Source organism: Heterocephalus glaber, unplaced genomic scaffold, assembly GCF_053883595.1.
Source record: "Heterocephalus glaber isolate CG9 unplaced genomic scaffold, H.glaber_assembly_v1.0 deba00001472, whole genome shotgun sequence".
Classification (NCBI taxonomy): Eukaryota; Metazoa; Chordata; class Mammalia; order Rodentia; family Bathyergidae; genus Heterocephalus; species Heterocephalus glaber.
In genome coordinates this window covers 86724387-86751262 of record NW_028258315.1, presented here as the reverse complement: position 1 = coordinate 86751262, position 26876 = coordinate 86724387, and the positions used below count along the sequence as shown (strand labels likewise).

The following is a 26876-nucleotide window of genomic DNA, read 5'->3' as shown; positions in this document are numbered from 1 at the left end:
TTTCTAAACCTCCCTCTCCTTATAAGGACACCAGTCATTGGATTTAGAGCCATCCTAATCCTGTATGACTTCATCTTACCTTGATCATATCTGCTAAGTTCCCGTTTCCAAATAAAGTCACATTCATAGGTACCAGGAGTCAGGACTTTAACATACCTGTAATACCTACCTTACCCAACTCATTTGTCATCACCCAGCATCGAAAACCCCTGGCTTCATAAGGGCAGTTTGGCAAGCCAGAAAAACACAGCCACAAGCAATGTTGACGTCAGCTCTGATCTGTCCCAGCAGATCTGGACAGCAGTGTCAGCCTGTTAATAAAACTCAGCAGAAGACAAAGCATCTCCACAGCAAAAGTCCATACTGCCCTGGCTATGAAGAGGGAACCTTGGAGTCAACTTCCAGGGTTTACCCCCAGCTCCATCTCCACTAACATTTCTTCGCCTCTCTGGGCCTCAGTTAGTTCATCTGTGGAATGGGAGTGCTAACAGTACAAACCCCATAAGACACTGCTCAGAACAGCTAAGAGGTTCTCACAGTTTGTTATGATTATCCTAATTACCCCCAGTGACAGACTCACAGTCTTGCTGCTTTAGGGGTAAGAAAAACTTTGGTAGACACACTGGAAAATTTCCAGGCCCCCCAAAACAGCAAGACCAGCTTCTGATGAAGACAGACTGCTCTGATTTTCACCTGCCCATGATTCATAGGAAAGGGCCAGCCCAGTGCCCTGGCTGCACAGCCAAATTGCCCTGCTTTCGTGAATGAGCTGTCTCAGCTGCTTGTTGTGGATCTGATTTAGGTGATTTCTCTCTTACAGTTGATGCAGCTGGTGATTTCTGTCTGAACATTCAGTCTGCAGTTTAACAGGGCAGTTTGGGGCTCAGGGAAAAGGCTGGGAACAGTGACCTCTCCAAGTAGAACTGGAACTGGCCCTGGTGAGGAGCAGCAGCTGCCCTGAGCCTAGCGTGGGTGTTGGAGACCTGTACAGCACCTGGTGTGGCCTTTGCCATCCACAATGGCAGAGAGAGACCTGTGAGCACCTCAAAGCTGCCTCACACTGTACTCTGGGAGGAAGGGCATTCGTGTCTGTAGAAGGAAAGCATTGGCTTCGGGACCACTGTAGCTGCTCCCCCTCAGGACCCAATCCGAAATTTATCTGAGCAATGAGAGTTAAGCCAAGAGGGGACAGGCCTGGAGTGCAGAGGTTATTCCTGGATGTTTTCACTTTTTTGTCCTTCTTTGTTTCCCTCTTTCCCTCCCTCTTTTCCTCCCTTCCTCCCTTCTTTCCTTCCTTTTTTCCTTCCTCCCTTCCTTTTTTCCTTCTTCTCTCTTCTTTTTCTCCTCCTTCCCCTCCTCCTCCTCTTCTTCCTCTTCCACAGGAAAGGTTACTTTCGAGAAAAGACAATATTACAGAGCTAAAAAGACCACTGTTTTGGGGTGGGGATTTAGCTCAGTAGTTCTGGCGCCTGCCTCTCAAGCCCAAGGTCCCAAGTTCGATCCTTGGTATCAAAAACAAAAAAAGACCACTGTTTTCGTGGCTGGGGCAGGGGGGTGGCTACAGATGAACAAATAATATGAGGGAAGTGTTTAAAAACCGGTTGGTAGTGGTAGTGCACTACTGTGTAAATTCACTAAAACTTATAGAATATGGCCCATATCTGTAATCCCACCACTCTGGAAGGCTGAGACAGGAGGACCATAAGTTCAACCCCAGCTTATTGAGACCATATCTCAAAATAAAATATGAAAAAAGGGCTAGGGATGTAGCTCAATGCAAAGGTTCGGTCCCCAGTACCACAAACATGCACACATGCACACACACACACACACACACACACAAGCTATTTAAAACATGTATGTAAAGTGAATTCTCTTAAAGCCACAACTGATATTTTTTGAGATTCTTTACAGAAGGTCCTCAGTGATAAAAAGAGGAGGAAGAACTGAAGTTGTTGCCTTTGTGTGACTGAAGGCAGACCCATCCCTCCCGGGACCTCAGTTCCCCCATCTGTGACATCGTGCTGACCTGGGGTGAGGGACGCCAGGGCTCCGAAGGCACTGTGGGCCCTTGAGGCACATCAAGCACACCTCAAGCTTTGCCTTTGCCATGGAGCACCTCTGCCTTCCTGTCTTTGTGCAGAGAATTTCCTCCCTCCGGCCCTCAGAGCACACATAGCCAGGAACAGCTGGAAAATCTGGGCCGGCCTGGCCTTGCTTTGGCCCAGACCAGGGAAGCAGCCAAAACGGAGCCAGGAAAAACCCCCATTGCAGAGGGAATGGACTGAGCACTTCCTGGTCCTCTCCTTCCTCTCTGCCATCAGCCCTGACGGCAGCCTCAGCCCATTTCACAGAGAAGGAGGCAGAGCCACAGAGAGAGGCCCTTGTCCAATGCAGCACAGATGGTTAACAGCTGAGCTTCCAGCTCAGGCCCTGGAACTGCTGCCTGGGAAGAGGTGGCTGCTGGGTACTGAGATTGGGATTCCCCTGCCTTATTCTCCGCCTGTCTCATTCTGGTCAGAACACCAGGACAACTGAAATGCCACCTCCTCTGGGAACCTTTTCTTGACCTCCACCCACTCCCCCAGAAGCAGAAGCCCAGAGGCCCAGAAAGTGGGGGTTCTGTCTTAGAGTGAGGGAGGAGGGAGGCCCTAGGAGTCAGAAAAAAGCCGAGCACTATGATCTAAATGTTTAAGTCCCTCTAAAAGGCCTGGCACGAAATCTTAGCGCCTAGAGAGAGGTAAGTAGGCGGAGAGGGTGGAATTCCTGCCCTAGTTAATAAGGCCTGAGACCTTGCTCTCCTCTTCCCTGAGAGGGCACAGGGAGGCTATGAGGCAGCTAGTGAGGAAGCCGGCCCTCATCAGGCCCAGAAGCTGCCTGCACCTTGATCTTGGCTTTCGCAGCCTCCAGAACTGTGAGGAAGCGCATTTCTATGTTGGTGACCCACTTTTTGCTATAGCAGCCTGAATAGGCTAAGACAGGGGGCTTTCCCCCACCACGGGCAATGGGGAGCCACAGCAGGATCCTGTGTAGGGGTGGGACGAGCAGCTGTGTTTTTGTTTTAATTTTTATTAGCACACATTTGCAGTACATAATGACCACGTTCATCACTCATCACGGGGAGTTGGTACAAGTACATAACACATCTTCATTCTTTGTACGTGCCCTTCCCGTCCCCTCCCTCCAGATGTGGCTTTAAAAAGGGTGGCAGCTCCGGAGTGGAGGATGATCAGATCATCCATCAGAGCGGCTGGGTGGAGGGAGGACCTGAGAGGAAGCCTCACCCGCAGCCGTCACATAGCCCGAGAACCTGGACGGAGCATTCCAGCTGGAGGTGGGGCACCAACCCCTTTCACCTTTTCCCTGCCCGCCTTCCTCACTCAGTTCCTGTCCCCTGCCCCACTCCCTAGGCCCCAGAAGGAGCCAGCCTGCCGGATAAACTGCAGGGCGTGTCCGCTTCCTGGCATGCTGCTCCTGCGGGGAGAGCTGTGGCCATTTCTTCTGCAGGTAGTAGGGGAGCTGAGTGGTGGGAACAAGGGATGGGCAGCAGAGAAGGAATGGGGTGTGGCCACAGGCTGAGCTGGGAGCAGCGGGCCAGGGAGAGCCCTGAAACAGCTCCTCAGGCTGACTCAGCCCTCCTGCTGCCCTTCTTATCAGGCCCCTGGAGCGATAAGGGACCAGTTCCTGGACGGAGGGTTCTGAGCCTTTGTTTGGGGCCGCCAGGAAGTGACAAATGGGCTTGGCAGAGGCTTAAGGAGTGGGCTGACTCAGGGGGGCGAGGGGGGCGAGGGGTGGGGCGGGGGGGTGGGCAGCCTGCAAACACCAGGCCCTGCGCCACCCAGTACCAGCAGGCAGCCAGACGGAGGTCCCTCGGGGAGTGTTCCGACCTCCACACCCTCCTGGCGCTGGCTGCCCATCGAGGACTTCTCACCCCACTCACTTAAGATGGGCGGGGCGGCCCAGGGCCTCTCCTCTTTCTTTACTTTTCAAATAAATAATATCAGGATATCTCACACACACACACACACACACACACACACCCCGCATGTATTAACTGCTTGCCAACTACCAGGCCCTAAGTACTCCACGTGTGTTGTCTATAATTTTCACCCCAGTGACAGCCACCCGGAGTTTGCTGTTATTATTGTCCACATTCTGCAGATGAGGTGACTGAGGCTCAGAGAGAAAGAAATTGGTCAGATTCACTCAGCTATGAAGCAGCAGATTCAGGATTCCAGCCCAGTTCAAAATCCATGAACAACTCATTTGAAAATCCAAGACAATGGGAGGGGAGGGCAGGACAGGGGTGGGTCTCTAGGTCTTGTGGGTCCCTAGGGAGCTGCCCCTAGCTTACATAAGGTCCTCCAAGGAGCCCAGACCAACCACCGTCCCACCCTAGTGGCTCCGAGAGGAGAGGGCTCCCCTCATCTGTGATGAATGGAGAGACAAGATCAGGTATTCTCCACAGGCCAGACAGACATTAGGTGAGTAACTTAAATTCACAAATGAGCGGTTGGGTGACACTGGTCTGTCTGGCCGGTTCTTCTTTCAGGCTCTTGGAGGGGAAGAGGGTGTGGTGCGTGAAGATGACATAAAAGACTAGGAAATTCCCAATACAGTGGGAGAGACCAAGGCCTATTAGTCAAGACCGAAAAGCAATTCCAAAAAAGGGAAAGTTTTGACTCAAGTCACTGACCCGCCTACTGTCATCGGGACTCTGCCCTGTCAGCTTTTATCAGTCAGGTCAGGCATTGTTCCCTATATGGAACCAAGATGTCCACTGGCTGCCACAGGCTCAGGTCCTGCCAGTGGAAAATCTCTGGCAGAGAAGCCCCAGAAAAAAATTGTTTGGCTCAAGTCATGTGCTACCCCTGAACCAATCAGCATGGTCTGGGGAAGGAAGGACTCTCTGATTGGTCAAGCCAGTCTTGCCTGCCCAGCAGGCACTTGATCCCATGTGAGGTAGAGATAGTAGCCAAACCACATGGAGTAAGTGGGAAGAGAAAAGGAAGAGGAAGAGGCATCCCAAAGCTACAGGACTGCTGCCCTCCTGGGGCTAGCTCCTCACCGACCTGCCTTTCCACACCTAGGCTCTGCTGGGCCATTCCTGTCAGGCTAAGGGTGTCACCGGGAATGAGTCGCTCAGGGGTGGGTTTCTCTCCAGAACTGTAAGAAAACCTCTCTTGAGGGGCTGGGGATATAATTGTGCAGTAGGGCACTTGCCTAGGTCCTGGCAAGATCCCCAGCATCACTAAATAGTAAATAAATAAATAAATAGCCCAGCGTCATGCATTTTGTTAGCAGCAGCAGAAACAGACTAAGACAGGGGCCGTGAGCTTTGAAGACTGCTGCAGTAGACTAGCAAGCCTAGCAGTGACACAGTTGGCTAGGGTCACTGTCCCTCCTCCCATCAGGACAGCAGGAACATGGGGGAAAGCTCCACCCCTAGGCAGTCTTACCAGACCAGAGCTCACAACCCGGGCGAACCCCCAAGGTGACCTTCAGGAGGCTGAGTCCGTGGGTGTGAGGGCAGCGCTGGGATGCAGGCACCCTGTGCACTGCTGCTGATGCTGCTGTTGATCACTGATCTGATCGCAGTGCCCAAGTCAGCTCTCCTGGCTGAGCATTGTCCTTCTCACCTGCTGGTTCTTTGTCACAGCCTGAGGGCTATCACTTTCTTCTGTATGACTTGGGGCAAGTCCTTCCTTCCCTGAGCTCTTCCCCCTTCTGGAAAATGGAGATGATTGGAAGGTTTTTGCCAGAGCTGAAGGAAATTATGGCAAAATCTGACACTTACTAAGCACCTGCTGTATGCTGCATGATTTTGCTTCATCCTGACAAGATGAGGGAGTTCCTTCTCCTCTCCTCTTTGTTTTTGTTTTTTGAGACATTGTGTTGCTATGTATTCCAGGGTGGCCTTGAATTCACTGTGTACCCCAGTCTGGCCTCAAACTTGCAATGATCCTCCTGCCTCAGCCTCCTGAGTACTGGGATTACAGGTGGGTGCCACTGTGCCTGGCAAATTCCTGCTCTTACCCCTCATTTACAGAACAGTTAACTGAGGCTCAGAGGTTAACTATTAGGATATGCAAAGAAATCCTCACTGCCCTCCAGCTCCTCCCAGGAGCCTGAAGGTAATCCCCTGCCTGCTATGGGCACGTTCTACCCTACAGTGAGGACCAGGGCCATGAATGCCCACTCCTAACCACTGCTGTGGCCCTACATCCTCCCAGGGGTGCTGGGAAGGCAGCATGGTGCGCAAATCCATTCCAGACAAGAGAAAAGTGAGGCTCAGCAGGGTGGGCTGACATCACACCCCACTAAATGACGGATGTTGCTAGCACCGAGTGAGTAATCAGGCTCATGAACTGACAAGTCCTGGCTCCAGCGGAGCAGGTCCCGGCTCAGGAGCTGAGTTGCTGGTGGCCTCCATGTAGAGAAAGCTCCCTCCTTGTCAGAACAGAGGCCTGGAAACTCCCTGCCCAGAGAACGAAGCAGCCATTATGGGTACCAGTGCTCAAGGAGCTCCAGGCTTGGTGATGAGCTCACTCTCAGCCTGGCCAGCTCAGAAGAGGGGACAAGGCCAGGGTCTGGGCCAAAGGGCCAGTGGGGACTTCCAGGACTGGCAGAGCACATCATGGCTGAGGGATCCACCGCCGTGAAATCCTGCCAGTCCCGACCCCTGCTCCCCAGCCCCCTTCCCCTGTTCTCTTGGGAAGGCGGCTACATTATGGGATCCCTGCCAGAGGCCAGGCAGTTTATGGGTGCAAATCCCCTCCAGGAAGCCCTCCTGGATTCCCCACCCCACTCCCTGTGGCTGGCTTCCTCCACTCTGCCTCTACTAGTGCTTAAATACTCAGTTGGCCCTGAAATCATCTTTGGCTCAAATAGTGTGGGATTTTGAGTTATCACAATGGGGTGGATGGTTCCTCACATCTGTGCAGATCTGAGGGCCTGGGCTCTTCCGCTGGGACTCCTATGAGCATGCACAGCACTCCTTCAGCGCTCAGTAAGCTCTGCCACTGACAGACTGCACCCTCAGATATTAAAAGTGGAAATGGTAACCACAGAATTTCTACTCATTCACTGAATGCGAGGCAGGCGGGTCAGTAGTTAGCATGCAGGTTCCAGTGTGAAATGGCTGCTGGTCATCTTGGTTTTGCCTCCCTCCAGCTGGGTAACCTTGGGGAAGTAACTTGACCTTTCTGTGGCTCAGTCTCCCTATTGGTGAAATAGGAATAGTAATATATCTAGATAGGAATTATCTTAGACAAGATAATTAGACAGTGAATGCAAAGCTCTTAGGAAAGAGCTCAGTGCTTCTTAGCTATTCTCCTTCTTGGTAGTTGGATGCTCATGGCCTGTCTTGACTCTAAGATGTTGTTGTTGACTACAGAACACATCATGCGGGGCTGGGGATTTAGCTCAGTGGTTTCGATGCCTGCTGCGCAAGCGCAAGGACCCGAGTTCAATCCCCGGTACCAAAAAAAAAAAATCTTTTTATTTGTATGTTTGTTTGTTTTTAGAGACAGAATCGAGCTATGTAGCCCAGGGTGGCCTTGAACTTGTAGCACTTCTCCTGCCTCAGCCTCCCCAGTGCTGAGATTACAGGTGTTTGCCACCCTGCCCAGCCAAGAACACATCACTATTTTAGGTGCCACTGTGAAGGAAGTCATTGCCAATTAAACTAACAGAAAGACCTTAATCACTTAGGATGTTAATTATTTTTCTAATTTAAAAAGTGTTGTTTTTTTTTTTTTCGGTACCAGGGATCGAACTCAGGACCTTGCATTTGGGAGGCAGACTGCAGAACCACTGAGCTAAATTCCCGGCCCTAAAAAAGTTTTTATATAGCATATTTCATCTTTGTGTACATAAAGAGAAAAATAAGGTGAATTAAGTGGATCAAGATATTTCTTTGGGGGGTGGGGGATTTAGCTCAGTGGTTCTGCTGCCTGCCTTGCAAGCTCAAGGACCAGAGTTCGATCCCCGGTACCAGGAAAACAAAACACAACAGAAGATATTTCTTTAGCAGTGACAATTGCATCATGACTGCCAGCCACCTAGCCTAGCCACCAACGATGGTGAGACTTGGCCGGGTGTGGTAGTGCACACCTGGGATCTCAGCACTTGGAAGGCTGAAGCAAGAGGATCACCAGAAATTCAAGGCCAACCCCAACTACACAGTAAGTTCAAGCCCGGCCTGAACTACATAGTGAAACTTGTCTCAAAAAAAAAACAAAAAAAGACTGTCTTTTCATTCTTTGGCTTGCTCACTCTTCCATGTGATAGGTATTTCCGGAGCACATGCTGTGTTTGGGGAACTGTACCCAAAACCCCCTTGTCCCTCCCCGCCAGGTTCACATTCTTGGGGTCTTTCCCTGCTTTAATATGTTTTTCTCAGATCCATCCCCCCAACTGCCTGCCTTTACATCTCCCTGCTTCTCTCTCTCTTTTTTTTGGTACCAGGGATCGAACTCAGAACCTCATGCTTTCTAGGCAGGTATGGCGCCACTGAGCTACAGCCCCAGCTCCCCTGCCTCTTGTCTCTTCCTCCTGTCTGGCAATTATCTCCCTTCTACTTTCTTGTCATGTTTTTTAAATTTCCACATGTTAGGGAGATGCGTTTTCTAACAATCCCCTGGTGGGTCTAATGGACAGCCAGGGCTGAGAACCAGCATTGGAACTCATCCTGCTCAGGGCCTTTCGTACTTTTGTGTCCCTGTTCCTTCCCCGCCATAACCAGCTCCTCCTAGGACCGACTTCTCCCCATTGCTAGGCCTCACCATTGGGTTTAGCTCCCATACTAATGTAGGACGATCTCACCTTGAAATCTTTACCTTAATTACATTTACAAAGATCCTTATGTAAATAAGGTCCTGATAGACCTATCTTTTAAGTATATCAGTATCCAAATTCAAATCATTGCATGCCACAAAACAAACAACAAAATCACCCGTCTCCAATGTCACCTCCTCAGAGAAGCCTTCCTTGACTCCTCTTTCTAAACCAGCCCCCAAGTCTGTCGCCTGGATTTATATGATTTAGTTATTGGATTAAGGATTTATTATCTGTCTCTTCCCCTTCCCCCACCAAAATATAAACTCCTAACAGCAGGAATCACATTCCTGTCGGGGTCTGTTATATCTCCCAGCTCCTAGTACTGTGGCATATAAGGGATATACAATGAATCCCAGTTCTGTGGATAAGTGGTGTCCCTCCAACAAGCTCAGAGCCACACTCAGACTCACCTTTACTAAACGAGAGGTGTGTTCTGCTTCCACCCTGCCCTGGCCTCCTCTTACTCTTATTTTCCTTCCTTTCTTTTTTTTTTTTTTTTGCAGTACCGGGGCTTGAACACAGGACCTTGCCCTTGCAAGACAGGTGGGGTGCCACTGAGCTAGATCCCCAGCCCACTCATTTCCTCACTTTTTATGTTTAATCTATTTCTCTTGCTATATCATATTTAGACTCCTTTTCAGGCTTCCCTGAATTATTCATAAACTCATCGATACAGCAAATATTTATGGGACCATCAGTATACGCCAGACACCATCCTGGGACTTGGATTACATCAGCAAACAAGACAGGTCCCTGCTTGTGGAGTTTGTAGACCGAGGAGAGCAGACCAAAGATTAACAACCAAGCCAAGCATGGTGGCACATGCTTGTAATCCCCACACTTGGGAGGCTGAGGCTGGAGAATTGCTGAGAGTTTGAGGCCAGCCTAGACTAACTACATAGATCATCTCTCAAAAAACCAAACCAACAAAAAAAAGAAAAACCAAACCAACAAACAAATCAGCGAAAACTCCCAAAACAACAATACAATAAACAAGTTATAGGGCCAGGGATTTAGCTCAGTGGTTCCAGCGCCTGCCTCGCAAGCACAAGGTCCTGAGTTCGATCCCTGGTACCAAAAAAAATAAAATAAATAAATAAACAAGTTATATGGTACCATAGAAGGTGAAAAGTAGTGTAGGGTATGATTATAGCTTTGAGGGGATGGAGTTATGATTTTAAAATCCTCTAGGGAAAGAAGGTCAGTTAATTGTATTAAGTGTGACAGTAGGATCGTGTTTATATATATGAGGATTTTCACTTTTTGGTTGTTGGTTGTTTTTTTTCCACCGGCACCGGGGATCAAACTCAGGACCTTATGCTTGTCAGGCAGACGCTGCACCACTGAGCTACATCCCCAGCCCAGTTGTTGTTGTTTTCGGTTTTTTGAGACAAGGTCTCACTACACAGTTCAGGCTGGGCCTTGAACTCACTATGTACCACTGGGTGGCCTCGAACACATAGCAATCTTCCTGCCTCAGCCCCTCGAGTGCTAGGATTATAAGCATGTGCCACCACGCCTGGCTGTTTTTTCTCCCACCTTTTTTATTAGTATATGTTTGCAAAATATAATAAACACATTCAGGGCCAGGGATTTAGCTCAGTGGTTCTGGCACCTGCCTCGAAAGCACAAGGACCCGAGTTCGATCCCCGGTACCAAAAGCAAAAAACAAACAGAACAAAACAAACAAACAAAAAAACACATTCATTGTGGGGAATTTGTACATAATACATATCCCATCTTGATCCTTTTGCTTTTCCTTCCCTCCCTCTTGTTTATTTGGTTTTGATCTTTTTCATCAGGGTCTTCCTTTGTAGTCCAGGCTGGGCTTGAAGTCGCTGTTCAATTTGCAGCAATCCTCCTGCCTCTGCCTTCTAAAGGCTGGGATTATAGGTGTGTGCCACCACCCCCGGCCACCTCATGTCTCTGGGGCCTTAGGGGTCTAAGGTGCTCAGGCCCAGAGGAGAGGCTCCCAGGAGGTCACCATGTCCAGCCCCTGACTCAAGGCAGGGTGATGCCCACTGAAGTCCTCCACTGGTATTCACTGGAAAGTTAGGTTGCTCCCTCCCCATCCTGCCATCCAGGAGAACCATACCAGCCTGGGTGGGTGGAGAGTGGAACAGCAGGTGAGGGGTGGCTCAACCCCACCTCCTCTCCCTGGAGTGGATGGGAGCTGAGCCTCTCCACGCCTAGCTGCCCCACACCTGCTGTCATGAACTACAAGCTGCATCCAGCTGGGATAAGAAGCAAGTGGGCCCCAAACAGCCTGAGGCAGGGCCTGTCCACCTCCATCAAGAGGAAGGCAGGGACTGGGGATTTAGCTCAGTGGTTTCACCGCCTGCTGCGCAAGCACAAGGACCCGATTTCGATCCCCAGTACCAAAAAAAAAAAACAACAAAAATATCGGGCTGGGGATTTAGCTCAGTTGTTCTGCCACCTGCCTCAAAAGCTCAAGGTCCTGAGTTCAATCCCCAGTACCAAAAAAAAAAATATATATATATATATATATGAGGAAGGCAGCACACGGCACTGCTGAGTCACATTGTGTGGCCCAGACCAAGTCGTCAAAGCCATCTGAGCACAGCTGCCTGGTGGTCCAGGGATTCACAGTGGTGCCTATTGAGGAGGCCTGTGTTAAGGATTACATGAGATGCTTTAATCCTTTGCATCATTGCTGGGGAGTGCTTTTTGTTCAGTACATACAGTAATACCTCGGTTCACGAACGCTTCTGTCTGCAAACAGTTTGGTTCACAAACAAAAAGTGTTTGGCCAAATTTTGCTCCCGTTCACAAACTTCACACCAAGCAACAAACACAACCACAGCCATCTTCCCCCAAATTGTAAAACAAATCAAGTTGGTAAACTGAGGCACCACTGTAGTAGCTACCTGGAAAGCAGAAGTGTCTGAGGACAGAGGGCTTCTTCCTTTAGCAGTGGGTCACCCGCCCCAGTGGGACAAGACTGGGAGCTCCCCAGCCCAGGCTGCAGGGGAAGGGGCCAGGGTGGTGTCCAAGAGTGGGCATAGCTGGTGGGCCGGTTACAGCCTCGAAGCCAGATGGCCTGAGCTCACCCAGCTCCACCTGTCATTACCTCTGTGACAACAGGCAGATCACTGTGCATTCTATGTACCTCAGGGTTCCCCTCTCTATCAGGACAAGAGCAACTCCGCCATTGCAGGAAGAGCATGGTAACGGAGTGACTTCTACATGAAGCTTAGAGCATGGCCTAGAACATGGCGAGCACTACATCTGACTTGCTGCTATCATCTGCATTGCTGGGTCTGTCCAGGTCCTTCTCATCCATCTCGAGTCATAACAACAAAAACAACAACAAAACAACAACAATAATAGCGTCCTCTCAGAAAACCCACAACACTATCCTCACCTCCTAGCCACACTGATGGTGTCAGGATTTGAGCTCAGGTCTCTCTCTCACTACCATTTACTACCTGGCACTTTCCTAGCTAACATTGAACTTAGATGGTGACAGTGGAGGAGGAGATCACTGGATACGGAACTCTTCATAAAACAAGGAGGCCTTGGAAACACTGCCTGCGCCAGGGCCTACTGAGCTTCCAGCGTTCCGTGGTGGGAGGGCGCGGCCAGCGGGAGGCCTGGGAGGGGCGGCCTTGGAGCCCCGGAGACCAGGGGGGATTTGGATTGGAGCTTTGGCCGGGATGTGGCTTCAGGTGGGGGCCACGCTGTGGAGGTGGGGCCCGGTGGGGCTTCAGGAGACGGTGTAGGGGTAAGGCCAGGGCCGGGCAGGGGCGGGCCAGCCTCCAAGTGGGAGTCAGGCCCAGGCGGAAGGCTGAGACCCACGCCGGACTTGCGCTCCTCCCGGTCCTGGTTCCTTTGCTTCCCCTTTCTCAGAGAACCCTAGGAGGAGCTCCGGACTAGAAGCTCTGTCCCTGCCTCTCAGGATCCCATAATTTAGAGGGCCGGGGTGTAACTCAGTGGTTCCACTGCCTGCCTTGCAAGCGCCAGCTGGGATGATAGGTGTGCACCCCTCCACCAGGCTCTAATCACACCTTTTGCAAAGGGCTTGTATGAATTCTTCTTCTTTTTTTTTTTTTTGTACCGGGGATTGAACTCGGGACCTTGTGCTTGCGAGGCAGGCACCGGAACCACTGAGCTAAATCCCCGGCCCTTGTACGAATTCTTTATGAGACAGACGTTATCCCATTTTACAGATGGGCAAAATGAGATTCAGAAACTACCCCACCACCGGAGCTGGCACCTTGCTGTCCCATAGCAGATTTGAGGCTTTCAGATCTCCTTAGCCATTTCCACCCCCCACCCCGCAAAAGAACATGGACCCTGCCCCATGGGAGGGCACAGGTGGAGCAGACCTCACCCGGAAGAAAGGTCACCCAGAGGCCTGATGAGTCAGGGAGGGAAGGGGACACTTCCACCCACGTGGAGTCACACTGACGCAGGTCTGAGGGGGGCCTGGCCTTCTCCAGCCTGGGTGGGGCAGCACAACAGCAGAGAGAGATGACTGGGCGGTTTCGCAGATGAGTGGAGACAGAAAAAACAGAGTTGGGGAGAGGAGCAGGGGTGTGGCTTTGCAGTAGAATCCAGCACAAACAGGCCTGGCCTGGAAGGAATTTTGTCTGAGGCCACAAAACAATCAGGCAAGGCAGTGTGTTGCTGGTGACCCCACATGCTGATAGCACCTTCCTATGGGCCATGTGGACAGTTTATAAAGGAAGTCATAAAGAAAAGGCTATGCCAGGCATGGTGGTGCACACCTGTAATCCCAGCGCTTAGGAGGCTGAGGCAGGAGAATCACAAGTTCAAGCCCAGACAGGACAATTTAGTGGCTTAGTAAGACCCTGTCTCAAAAAAAAGGGTGGGGGACAGGGATTTAGCTCAGGTTCTGCCACCTGCCTGGAAAGCACAAGGTCCCGCGTTAGATCCCTGGTACCAAAAAAAAAAAGGGGGCTGAGAACGTAACTCAGTGGAAAGGCTCCAGATTCAATCCCCAGTACTGGAAAAGAGAGAAAGAGACAGAGAGAAACAGAGACAGAGAGAGCGTGTGTTTAACTGCTTCCTTAGTTTCCTTAAATGAAGTCATATTATTATTGTTATGGAATGAAATACACATCCACAAAAGATGTGTTTGCCTTTTGTAACCAGGCTGTTAGTAATGTGGCTGACAGTAATTAGGCACTCTTCATGCCACGCTGAGGCAGGCCTGGTGTGCCCCTTCCTGTAGACAGGGATACAGAGGCTGAGAGGGACTTCCAGAACCACACAGACCAATGGTGAGAGAGGGTACCAGAGTTTTTATTCAGTATTTATGTTTGTTTTAGGTTGTTTTTTTTTTTTTGTACCAGGGATGGAACTCGGGTCCTTGCGCTTGCACAGCAGGTGGCAAAACCACTGAGCTAAATCCCTGGCCCTAGTTTTTTTTTTTTTTTTTGTACCAGGGATCAAACTCAGGACCTTGTGCTTGTGAGGCAGGCAGGGTGCCACTGAGCTACATCCCCGGGCCCCAACATTCATATTAGAGCAATTTCTCTTATTTTAGTCTTCATTGAAATTTAGAGAACTCTATTTTTGGGGGGCGGTCTGGGGATTGAACTCAGTCTTCATATTGATCTACATCCCCAGCCCTTTCTTTTATTTTTTAATTTTGAGACAGCCTCTTGCTAAATTGTTAAATTGCCCAGGCTGAGTTAGAACTTGTGGCCCTCCTACCTTAGCTCCCCAGAGTGCTGGTGTTAAAGGTGTACACCACCACATCTGGTTGTGGAAACTCTTTATTTTTTTTAATGAACTTTTTGCTGGGTATGATAGCGCACACCTGTAATCCCAATGAGGCAAGAAGATCATTTGAGGCCAGCATGAACTCCATCATGAGTTCAAAGCCAGCCTGGACCCTGTAGTTAGACCTCATCTCAAAAAAACCAAAGCAAAACAACAAAAACTTGCTGTAACTGAATTCTGAAGTGGATTTGGATGTCCTCTTTCTGTTCCAAGCTTCTACCCAGGTTACTTTGTTGTCAGGTCAAGACCTGAGCTGTGAAGTCTCCCTTCTAATTTGTGACAGTCCCTCCGAGAAAACCATGACCTTAAGTCTTGAGGAGGACACGCCAGCTGTCTTGTAGAATGTCCCCCAATCTGGGTCCATCTGATGGTTTTCTCCTAATGATACTATTTCAGACAGCTAAGTTAGGTAGAAATATTTCAGGCAGTCAGACCAGGCTAAGGCTTCAAAGAAGTCAGTGCAGAAGATGAGAACACATCACAACTGGGTAGAAGCGCATTTCTTGAAGTTCAGGCCTCAAGACAAAGAGGAAACAACTACACCTATTTCCCCAGGGATGAACAATAATGATTGATATTCTAAATAAGCATCAGTCACCTAGGTGGGGGACCAAGACCTTAACTGTCCCTTCCAGGAAAGGCCCTTGTTCTTTCCATGCACACTTGCTACGTGACCCGCTGATCAAGATTACCTAAGCAACTATACTTGTAATCTTATTAGTTGACCATAGCTTTGTCCCACCTTCTGATTTTGAACCCACCTCGTGATTTTGCTCTATAAAACTTGAGTAGTGGGCTTGTGGGCAACCCACTTTTTGGGTCCCCTTCTGTCTCTCTCAGACAGAAGCTGTCTTTTGCTCAATAAATATTTCCTACTCTTAACCTTCGTTGTTCCTAGAATTGCTTTTAGAGAACATGAACTCAGCATATCAGACACCTAACAAGTTGGGAGTTACAGTATTTCTCGTATCATTTGGGGGTCCTTATATCATCTCTACATCACTTCTAGGGCTGTAGGTTTTGTTTTTTAAAGAACACTACAAGCTACATGTGGTAGTGCATGCACACCTGTAATCCCAGCTCCCTGAGAGGCTGAGGCAGGATTACAATTTAGAGCCCAGCCTGGGCAATTTGGTGGTTTAATGAGAACTTGTCTCAAAATAATAAAAAAATAAAAGTCTGGGGATGTAACTCAGTGTGAAGGGCTTGGGTGCAGTCCCTAGTATAACCAAAAACAAAACCAAAGCTGGGCATGGTGGCGCACATCTATAATCACAGCACTCAAGAGGCTGAGGCAGGAGGATCGCTGCTATGGAGACCTTGTCATTATATCCTAATTCAGGGATGGGGAGTGTGAGGGTGATACTACCTGCCAGGCTTGCCTTGACCCTATGTTCGGGTGATATCTATCAGGCTTCTTGATAGATAGAAAGCTACTTATTTTTCAAGACTGGGGACCCAGGGCCTCATCCATGCTAGGCAAGTGCTCTACCACCAAGCTACACCTCCAGCCCTTAAGCAACTATTTTTCACTTTCTATATGTTCTCTCCGGAAGTGAGACAATAAGTCCGACCCAACCTTTGTGTAGGAAAGAGCAGGAATTGGTCTGCACCTCCAGGAGGAAATCTTTATTTTTAAAATAAAAAGTTACCTTAAACAAAAAAGCAAAACGCCATGGTTTGAAATGTGAAAGATACCACGGAAGAGTCTGGCATCTCTGTCCCCATGCTTGCCTTGCTCTTGTGACTCATTCTAGAGGTATCCTGCATGCTCGGTCAATCACGTATATTTTGCTTTGCCTTTGTACACAAAGGCAGCTCTGTGACCACGCTGCTTTGCACCCAGCCATAGAGCTGCTGGGACTGGTGAGACCCACTGTCCCACTCTGAGGACGGGAAAGTGAATTCCACGCTGCACAGCCAGGGCCTGGCCACAGCCACCAGCAGTTAGACAAACACAAGTACCTGGCTTTGGGGAGCCCTAAGAGGCAAAGGAAAATAAAATCCAGGGCAGTGTTCATTATGAGGGCAATTTGGTGAAAGTTAACTTTTAGGAGCAGAAAGTATAGAAGAGGGCACAAACCGTGTCACTGAGATAAAGCAAAAGGCTCATGAGTATAATGCTTTGTTCCATGTAAAAGGAAAATAAAAACAGACTCCAGGATCCTGATTCCAGCCACAGGACTGTGGCAAGATCTTGCTCAGAGAGGGAAGGGCTGCTTACCTTCTAGAATCTGTCTCCTTGGACTGACAGTATGTACAGTTAATTGCTTTGCAGAAATAAGAGCAGAGCAAACACCCCACCCAGGGCAGGGACGAGATGCAGGTTCTTCTGATCCAAACTGTTAGGCTCAAGGCCACACACCGTGGGCGCCCACATGCCAGTGCTGCTCACTGCCTGCAGGAGGCATCGCCTCAGCCTCATGCCTGTCCATCTGTCTGTCCATCCACCAACATCCACTGTCTGTCTAGCATGTGGCTGACCCCGCACAGGAACGGGCAGGCTGTGGCTGCCTCACAGAGTGGGCAATCTGATGTGGCACTGGCCTAGCAAGTGTGCCCTGAGATCTCCACGCTCCCCCTTGCACAGGCAACGGGGCGGCTTCATGAAGGAGGGAACACACCAGCCACACTGGGCCCTTGGCAATCGTGATGTTGTTTCATCCCCACAGGGGCCCCATAAGGGAGATACTGCCATGCCCATTGCGAAGGTAAAGATGCTCGGGCAGAGAGGCCAGGTGACTGGCTTGGGTGGAACAGCCCCTAAGTGGCAAAGGTGGGCCTTGCCGAGGGAGGGGCTGGCAGCACAACCCATGCTCCTCACCTCCGTGGTATTCTGCTATTTTTTCTCAGGGGCAAATAGCCTCCTCATTCTTTACCCTCCACAGAGAATCCTCACTCCTGCCGCCACACCTCTGCTGTGCTGTTCTTCCGCCTGCGCTCCACACCCATCTCTGTACCTCTTAATCATTGTTTGAAGCTCATTTCGAACACAGATCTGAACTGTATGCCCAGCCTTTCCCCTCCCCAGCTCTGTGGCCTTGGGAAGTCTCCTCACCTCCCCAAGCCTCATTAGTCTCGTCTCTAAAATGGTTATTGAAAGGCATGGTGCCGATGCCTGTAATCCCAGGCAGGAGGCTGAAGCAAGAGGGTCACATGTTCGAGCCCTGACTGGGCAACTTAGCAAGACTCTGTCTCAAAATAAAAATAAACAAAAAGGGCTGGAGATACAGCTCAGTACAAGAATACAACACGCACGGCAGCTTTGCCTCCCTTGCAGGATGTCCTAAGGATCCAGTGAGGTTATGTCACACTTCAGGGTCATATGCCAAAATGTGTCACCAACCGTTACTCAACTATCAGCAACAATTGCTTCCTTCTTGTTTTACTTATTGATTCAATGAATATTCCTTGAGTATTAACTATGTGCTAGGCATGGAGACTTAAGGCTGACCTGAAGAAGTGAGCCTGGGTTCGTATGTAATGCCTTATAAAGTCCAGATATTTCTATTTATCCTCTCTGAAAGGTTGAGTTCCTCAAAGGCAGTGCTGAGGGTCTGTGGCATTCTTGTGTCTTGCCTTGGTACCCAGCCAAAGCCCTAAGATACAGAAGGTGCTTCGGGCCTGCACCTATGCATGGTATGGGCTGGAGGCTGTATTGACCCCCTCATTACCAAGGAACCTTAAGCCAAACAAGAATTCTTTCAAAAAGAACATGTAAAGTATATGCTATGCCAGAAACCATGATGAACAAGTCCAAGTTGCTGGCTCAGGGGGCTTCCAGGGAAAAGTGAGCAGGACGTTCAGTCCATCGAAGTAAGGTGATTTCCTCCCATGGGGACACCCAGGGCTCTAGGTTCTTAGCAGAATTAATGGGGTAATACTTATTAGACAGAGCAGTGGACGGTTTGCTATGGTGGAACTCTGCTGAGTGCTTCACATGTTTAGTCATCACAATTCTGCCAGATAGGCACTGTTATGATCAACTCCTTTACCAAAAGTCATACGGGTGCTGGGATTAGAACCCAGGTCTTGAATGCAGACTTTCCCGGATCAAGAAGATTAGCAGATGACACTGAATCCACCTCCTCTACCTCTCAGAAATCGGATGAGGTGAGGCCCCCTAGGCCAGCGCCCTTGATGGGCATGCGCGGCCAAGGCGAGGCAGTCGCGGTGCTAAGGTCCCTGCACCCCCCGCACCACCAGCATGGGGACCCCAGCCTCAGTGGTGACCATGGCCCAGGGCCACCTGCTGGCCAAGGGCGCGCAGGAGCTGTTCTCCTTGGCCGTCACTTTCAGGTCACGGGTGGATAAGATACAAGAAGACCTTGTCACGCTGGCAAAAACAGCAAGTGGAATCCTCCCACTCGGTGTTATTTATGAGAAATACCAAGATTTGTATATTGGGGAGCCGAATAACGCCCAGCAGCTGGTGGAGATCACAGCCAGGGGTATTGAACAACTCATAAGCAACAGATGAAAAGCCCTGGAGTGCCTGGCTCTGGAAGCAGAGAAAGTGCAAGCAGCCCACCAGTGGCCAGAGGACTTTGCAGTAACGACCTGTCCATCTCGCTCGATTGATGTCGACTGACATTTCTATGTGAGTAATTATGTGCACATTAAGATATTCTGCAGTGATGGAATCTTATGGTGTTATAGGACCAAAAATCAGCCTTACTTTGTTCTTTTGCTGTTTAATTACTTTTGGGTAATCTGGGCCAATTAAGGTAAGAGAATCATTTTTGCTCATGTTCTATATTAAAAAAGAAAATCAAGTCCTTTAAAATATTCTCCCATACTTGAAAGTATTTATAAAACACATCGAAATAGAATTAAATTACAACATGTGAATAATCTTTGTCAATGTCATGAATACACTGGCTGAAAAGCGTGGCTGTACTTTGAGTTTGTTAGAAGTCGTGTGTGTCTCATAATCACTTTGATGGGGCAATGTGACTAAGTGAGAAGGAATGTATTAAACATTTTAAAATTTAATTTGCCTCCCTTTGGCTAGAAGTATCTTTCCTCTGCTCTGGGCTCCTTTTAGAAATGCCAGCTGGTATTAGTTTCTGCTTGTAAAATATATATATATATATAAAACATATATATATTACATTATATATATATATATATATTTATAAACTAGTTTTGTGTCCAAACAGTACTGGTTTCATTAAACAAATAAACAAATTCTCCATAAAAAAAAGAAAGAAAGAAAGAAAGAAAAAATAAAAAGAAAGAAAGAAAGAAAGAAAGAAAGAAAGAAAGAAAGAAAGAAAGAAAGAGGATGAGGTCATGTGTATAGATCATGGGTGTAGGTTGGGTCCCAGGGTTAGAGCAGCACCTCAAAAAGGGCCTCATTTCAGAAGTTCACAGAGGGTCAAGGTGTCAAGGCCCAAATCCCAGGCTCCGAGGAGGAACGGACCACATTCTGTTGGCTGAGTCCCTCCGGGTTTCGAGCAGAGAGGGGACTGGGAAGATGGAGGGGTGCAGGTTGAGTGGGAGGTGCAGTGTCCAGGTGCTCTGGTCTCCTGTTCAAATCAACCCTGGTGCGGAACCCAGGCCTGGCAGGTTTCCTGACACCGGAGCAACCTTTGCCTCCACCGCTGGGGGGCTGAGTGTGTGAGGCCTCCGGGTTTGATTGCGGAGGAGTAGCCGGCCTTCCCCTGCCTCTGGGGACTTCTCCCCCTTTCCGTTGTCCACCCCGCCTCTCTGAGCTCTACTCGCGCCCACCCGCAGAAGGCCAAACACGCTGTCCTCCACCAGGACCACGGTCTCCATGGCCCCGCTTTCCACCGTGTGACCCAGCCCGCCCTCTGTTCCCCGGGCAGAGCAGGGATTGTGACTGGCGTCCCCAGCCTCAGGCCTGAGGATCTGCTTTGTGTCCAGTGACCGGATCAGGGTCCCTGGCCGAGTGACGTTTGCAGCAACCCTCTGTGCCCACCCAGACCCTTCGGCCAGGTTTAGGTCCTGACCCTTCGCCGGAGGACTTCCTCTGATTGCAGAGCCGGCTCAGCCCATGCAGGTGGAGGACAGAGGGCTGGAGCGGGGCCTCTCATCTCCCTCAGCCCCCAAGTACTGGCTGAGTGCTCGGGGCCCTCTGCAGGGTCAGGTCCAGCTGCAGGAAACTCCTTCGTGCGCCGCCCGCAGGCTTCCTGCCTCCCAGCTTCCCTGCCAGTGCCTTCTCAAGAAGTCACCTCCGGAAGGGAAGCAAGAAATGACAGGCAGACTCGGGGTCTGCTGGTGGGAACCCAAACAAAGACCACACTTCTTTTTGAAGCTCTTTGTGTTGCTAGGGGTGGAGCCAGGGGCCTCAGGCAGTGAGGAAGCACTCTGCCCTAGCCCGGCCCAAACCCAGCACCCTCCAACCTTTGTCCACCACTTTCACTGGGCCTCTGCACTTTGGACTTCCGTCTCTACTCGATCCTGGAACAGCCCAGGGCTTTGTGAGGTAGGGGCCACCCATGGCTCAGAGCCTGCACGTCTGACCCCTGTGGGAGGCAGAAAGGTAACCCTTTAAAATATCAGGCAGGGCGTGATGGTACATGCACCTGTACAATCCCAGCACTTGGGAGGCTGAGGCAGGAGGATCACCACAACTTCAAGGCTGACCCTACTTTTCTTTTTTTGGTACCGGGGATGGAACTTGGATCCTTGCACTTGCGCAGCAGGTGGAGAAACCACCGAGCTAAATCCCCGGCCCATTATCCTACTTCTTATAAGAGGGGCTCCTCCTTCTGTCCTCCAGGTAGAAGACACAGATGGTGAAGCAAAGGCAAAAAAGGGAAACGATACTTTTTTCTTTTTCTTCCTCTCTTCCTTCTCTTCCTCCTTCTCTTCTCTTTCTCTTCTTTTTCTTTTTTTGGCTGTCCTGGAGCTGGAACCCAGCACCTTTTTATTTTGAGGCAGGGTGTTGCTAAATTGCCCCGGCTGGACTCCAACTTGTGATTCTCCTGCCTTAGCCTCCCATGTAGCAGGGTTTACAGGTGTGTGCCACTGTGCCCAGCAAGAAAGGGCTTTGAAGATGTCATGTTGTCTTCTTTAAAGGCAGAAGAGAAGACCACAAGCCAAGATGCAGGTGGCCCTCGGAAGCTGGAAGAGGTGAGGGAACTTCGCCCCTGGAACCTGCAGGCGGAAGTAGCCCTGCTAACACCTCGACTTTAGCTGAGGGACCGAGTTGTGACTTCGGCCTCCATAGCTGTGTGAGAAGACGTCTGTGTGTGTCAAGCCGTTGCACTGTGGCAGTGTGAGCAGCCCATGCCCAAGCAGCTGTGCCCGGCATGTTCTGACAGCAGCAGTGAGGCTGACACCTGTGGGGTGCCTCAGCATCGGCTGGCAGTCACAATCTCATGCAGACAGGGGACAGCTGGGCTGGTGGGCTCAGCAAAGGGCCCCGCTGTTGAAGGCCAGCAGGCCGGGCCTAAGTGAGGGCTGCTTTGGCCAAGGCACAGGGTTGAGTAGGAAAGTAACCTGGGGGAAGGAGCACAGCACACATCGTAGGCATGCCTTGAAATGCCACCTTGTGTCCCCTAAGCGTGCACAACTACTGTGTGTCAGCTGGGGGTGGTGGTGCAGGCCTGGGATCCCAGCACTCTGGGAGGCTGAGGCAGGAGGTTTAGGAGTTCAAGCCCAGCCTGGGCAACTGAGTGACTTAGTGAGACCCTATCTCAAAAACAACAACAAAAAGGATATTACTGAAAAAAAAAAAAGGATATTACTGACAAATAAATGAATAAATAAAAGGAAAGGGATGATGGTGAGCAAAGGAAGCAGCTAGGGCAAAAGAATCCCAGGAGGAGAAAGAAAGCTTTGTCCTTTGAGGAGCAGGGAGGGATTCAGTTCGGCAGAGGACAGAGCTCGAGGGTGAAATGCTAGGAGCTGAGGTTAGGAGGGAGGCCCAAAGTCATAAGTGCTGAGATTTGGGGCCCAGCCTTGCTCTGCCCGCACCGTGTGGCCTGGGCAGGTAGCTTGATCTCTGTGCGTTCCCTCACCTGCCTGACGGGGAGAACAGTGCATACCTGGAGCCCTCAGAGCAGTGTCTGGGGCAGGCGGGCCGGCCGTGTCCCCTTCCGGTCCCCACAGCAGCAGCAATGTGTGAGCCAGGGGAGCCGATGAGAAGTGGGGTCCCTCTGACTGCCACCGCCAGGCCACCTGAGCCAGTAGCAGCAGCCCTGGACCCGCCCACCCGCCCGCCAGGGTTGCTGAGGGCTCAGCCTGGCACGGCCGCCCTTGTCTCTGTCACCGCGGGGGAAGGGGCTGCCTCACAAGGAACCGACAGAGCGGGGCAGAGCCTAGCATGGCGTGAGCAGGCTGTGGTGATGCCACCGAGGACCCTGGGCCCAGCGGCGTCTGAACTGCTCCCTAGACTGTCTGGTCACAGGGAGCCTTCGTCCCCCCACCCTTTGTGGTGCTAGGGATTGAACTCAGGGCTTTTAACCTTTATTTTATTTTATTTTGTATTTTTATACAGAGTCTTGCTAAATCACTAAATGTTGTCCAAGCAACCCAAACTTGTGATCCTCCTGCTTCAGCCTCCCAGAGCGCTGGGATTATAGACCTGTACCATCATGCCTGGCTTTAACCCTCTTTTTGCTTTAGGAGTTTAATCTAGGTTTCTGTCACTAGCCACCAGGAGCGTCCTGAACGGCAGGTGAGCCTCAGTGAATGGGTGCTGACCGAGGGACTGAGTGCTGAGGTGTCAGGGCTCTGGTCTTGGGAGGCCTTCAGGTTTTGGGGTGACAGTGTGCTGAGTGTCCTGCTTCCCTGTAGGAGCATGGGGACTTGCAGGGGGGCTTCGGTTGGCCTGGGAAGGTGCTGTCTTTACTCTTCCCCATTGCAGGGCCTGGTGCCCAAGTCTAGTTTCCTTCAAGAGCCAGATGCCAGCCCAGACGGCTGGATCCCTTTGTTCTCCCTGGCCCAGGCCTCCCCAGCGGGAAGGACAGGCTCCACTGGAGAGGGGAGAAGGGTTAGGGGCTGGGGCTGAGTCCCTTCATCAGTCTCGGTTTACAGAGAAAGACACTGACTCCGAGACGTTAAGTCCTGTGTCCTCAAAGCCAGGGCCCCTCAAATGGAACTCAGAACTCTGTGCCTGTCTCCGGATCCCTGCTTCTTCCTCAGTAGCCATTTTCCACATGGTACTGGCAAATTTTTCTGACTTTATTGCCAGGTTGCTCATTCCTTTTCGGTCAGAAAGAAAAATGCCGGGGAGGTGGTTGGACCCGGATTCAAGCCTCTACTGCACTTTGGACGAGCTGTGTGTCCTCAGGTCAATGTCTTAGGCTCTCTGGGCCGTGGCTCCTTCAGTCTCACAGCCACAGAGGTGGCCAAACCTGGTTCTAGGCCTTTGTCTTTTTTCCTTTGAGGTGCTAGGAGTCAGACCCACGGTCTTACACATACTAGATAAGTGTTCTATCACTGAGGTCTACCTCCAGCCCTGTGCTTAGGCTTTTTATGAAGACCACAGTGAGTCAGCAGGTGTAAAATTCTTAAAAGGCTTAGCCTGCTTGAGGCACTCAGTAAATGGCAGCTCTTATCATTATCTAAAAAGTAATTTCCTCAAGACATTACATTATGTAGTATTTCTTGGGATGAAATAGGGAGAAATGTTCCCCTAATAAGTAAATAAATAACACAGCTTTAGAAACTGCAGTTTTGCATGTGTGGTGGCCCACGGCTGTAATCCCAGCACTCAGGAGGCAGAGGCAGGAGGATCGCTGCAAGTTTGAGGCCAGCTTTGGCTACATAGTGAGCCCAAAGCCAGGCTGAACTTGCATAGTGAGACCCTGTCTCAAAAAACCAAATAAACAAAAGAAACTCCTGCAGTTTTGCCAACCTAAACATTTATGTTTTGCTTTTTAATTTTCAGACCATTGTCTACATAAGCCGAAGAGCCCTGGCGGGGGTGGTAGGGTGCCGGTGCTTCCAGACTCACTGAGGTGGACATAGTTGGGCAAATTTCCAGCCAGCATCACCCCCAGAGATGGTCCAGAAAGGTGAGGCTGAAGTCTGGAGTTGCCCCCAGCTTTGAAGGAGGACTCTGACTCTATTAGCTGTGATTAATATATTTGCAAATCGGACGACAAGAACTTCAGCACAAAACTAGAAACTATGGTTCCAGCGCCTGCCTCGCAAGCGCAAGGTCCCGAGTTTGATCCCTGGCACCAAAAAAAAAAAAAGTTTGCACAAAACTAGAAACTATAAAAAAAGAATCAAATACAGATCCAAGAACTGAAAATAAACTGTTTTATTTCACAATGTTGTGCAACCGCCAGCTCCCTCTAGTCTTCAGACATTTTCATTACCCCACTGAACACCCCGACCTCATTAAGTACTCACTCTCCCTCCTCCCTTGCCCCTCCCTTGGTGACCTTGACTCTGCTGCTAGGGCTCTTTGGGTTTGCCTGTTATGGAGCTGGCATGGACAACTATTCAGCGAGGGGTGGTGGCATACACCTGTAATCCCAGCTGCTGGGGAGGCTGAGGCAGGAGGATCGAAAATTTGAGGCCAGCCTGTGCAATTTAGACAGATCCTGTCTCAAAATGAAATAGATATGTTCTGGCGCCTAGCTCACAAGTGCAAGGTCCTGGGTTCAATCCCCAGTACCAAAAAAAAAAAAGAAAAGAAAAGAAAAGAAAAAGAAATAGACATGGCTGGAGATGTAGCTCAGTACTAGAGGATTTGTCTAGCATGTGTGAGGCCCTGGTTTCCATCCCCAGAACCACCCACTAAAAAAATTCATACGTCTCTGTGTGCACATGTCTTCATTTCTCTTGGACATATATCTAGAGGTAATGTAAGCGTTTATTTCTGAAGATCTTGCTGCAATTTCCCTGGGTGTAAGATAGAGCTGCTGGTGGTGCCCAGCTAGTAAGGGTAACATGGAACCGTGCAAAGTACTGGGCTTGACAGATGGTAGATCAGGGTTGTGATCAGGCTGTGTTTGTCACCTCGTCCGTCTCTCTGGCTGGGCAGCAGCTCCCAGTGGGCAGGAGTTTCTGATACATGCCACACCCTTCCGTGCCTGGCATCCCACCTGACAGGAGCAGACCCTCAGAAACTTTCCGGAGCACTTCAGTGTATTAGTCAGCTTTTCATCACTGTGACAGAATACCTGAGAAAATCAACTTAGAGGAGGAAAGGTTTATTTCAGCTGATGGTCTCAGAGGTTTCTGTCCACAGTCGGCTGGCTCCCTGGCTTCAGGCCTGTGGTGAGGGAGAATATCACGGTGGAGGAAGGTGGCAGAGGAAAGCTGCTCACCTCATGGGAGCTGGGAAGCACAGGGTGAGTGTGCCCAAGAGGAAGGGACTGGGGACCAGAGACAGCACCCAGTGTCACAGCTCCACGACCCACTTCCTTCAAGTAGGCCCCACTTCCTGTTTCCAGCACCTCCCATCAGGCATCAAATTATGATCCCCTCGGTAGATGGATCTACTGGTGCAGGTAGAGCCCTCTCAACCCAGTCACACCTCCAAATCCCACCAGCAACCAGCCCTCAGCACAGCGAGGCTTGTGGGGACGTAGCATGCAAACCATAGCGGAGGTAGCTCTTCCCCCGCACGGCCACACTTCTCTCTTAGGCTCTGCTGGTGACCAAGAAGCACAGATGCTACCACTCTTTTTTGGCCACTGAGGCAGATGAAGTGTTAGAGGATGAATAATGCAACCTCTGAATGTCATGAGACTAAAAAGTGGCAGAGCCTTTCTTCCATGCTAAAACCTCCAGCAAGGATTCCTTCACTTGTGTGACTTCAAGTATTTACCAAGCACCTGCTGCAGGCCAGGCACGTTCCAGGCAGTGGTATCTTCCTGGAGCTGTTTGGGAAGGCAGAGTATAAACAAGATAAATAAATTGTATAGTGTGCATAGTTGATACACTACGAACTAGGAAGTGATATGTGCCAACAAGAAAAACAAGGTAGGAAAGAAGGTAACAGGATTGAAAATGATCAAGATATGTTGAATGCATTCACCAAAACAAACCTCTCCACTCTGCATTGCTCACATGCATTAGAAAAGATGTACGTAGAAAAGTGTAGCCCAGAGACTGAGAAATCCAGTGACTTAGTGAGACCCTATCTCAAAATTAAAAATTAAGAAAAAGGACTGTAGCTCAGTGTAAAGGGGCTCTGAGTTCATCTCTAGTACCATAAAAAAGGCGAATATCTCCATCACCCCAAAATATAGGGGGAAAAAAACCAAACCTCTTGCACCTGGGATACAGGAGACCTGCCAACACCTCCTTAAAGCTTGGTCAACCATGCT

At 50.1% G+C, this 26876-nt stretch overlaps 1 protein-coding gene across 2 annotated transcripts; it reads left to right on the top strand.

Annotated features, from left to right (window-relative positions):
- Window positions 1-19805: 19805 nt before the first annotated feature.
- LOC101713912 (uncharacterized) lies at window positions 19806-25357 on the top strand. Of its 2 annotated transcripts, none has more exons than XM_021243968.2 (3): window positions 19806-21064; window positions 21661-21714; window positions 24479-25357. In XM_021243968.2, exons 1-3 carry the CDS (start codon window positions 20633-20635, stop codon window positions 24545-24547), a joined length of 555 nt encoding a protein of 184 aa, XP_021099627.1. In that variant the 5' UTR covers window positions 19806-20632; the 3' UTR covers window positions 24548-25357. The 2 variants fall into 2 exon arrangements, with proteins under 2 accessions (XP_021099627.1, XP_021099626.1); XM_021243967.2 differs by having other exon boundaries at window positions 19821-21121.
- The last annotated feature ends 1519 nt before the right edge of the window (window positions 25358-26876 follow it).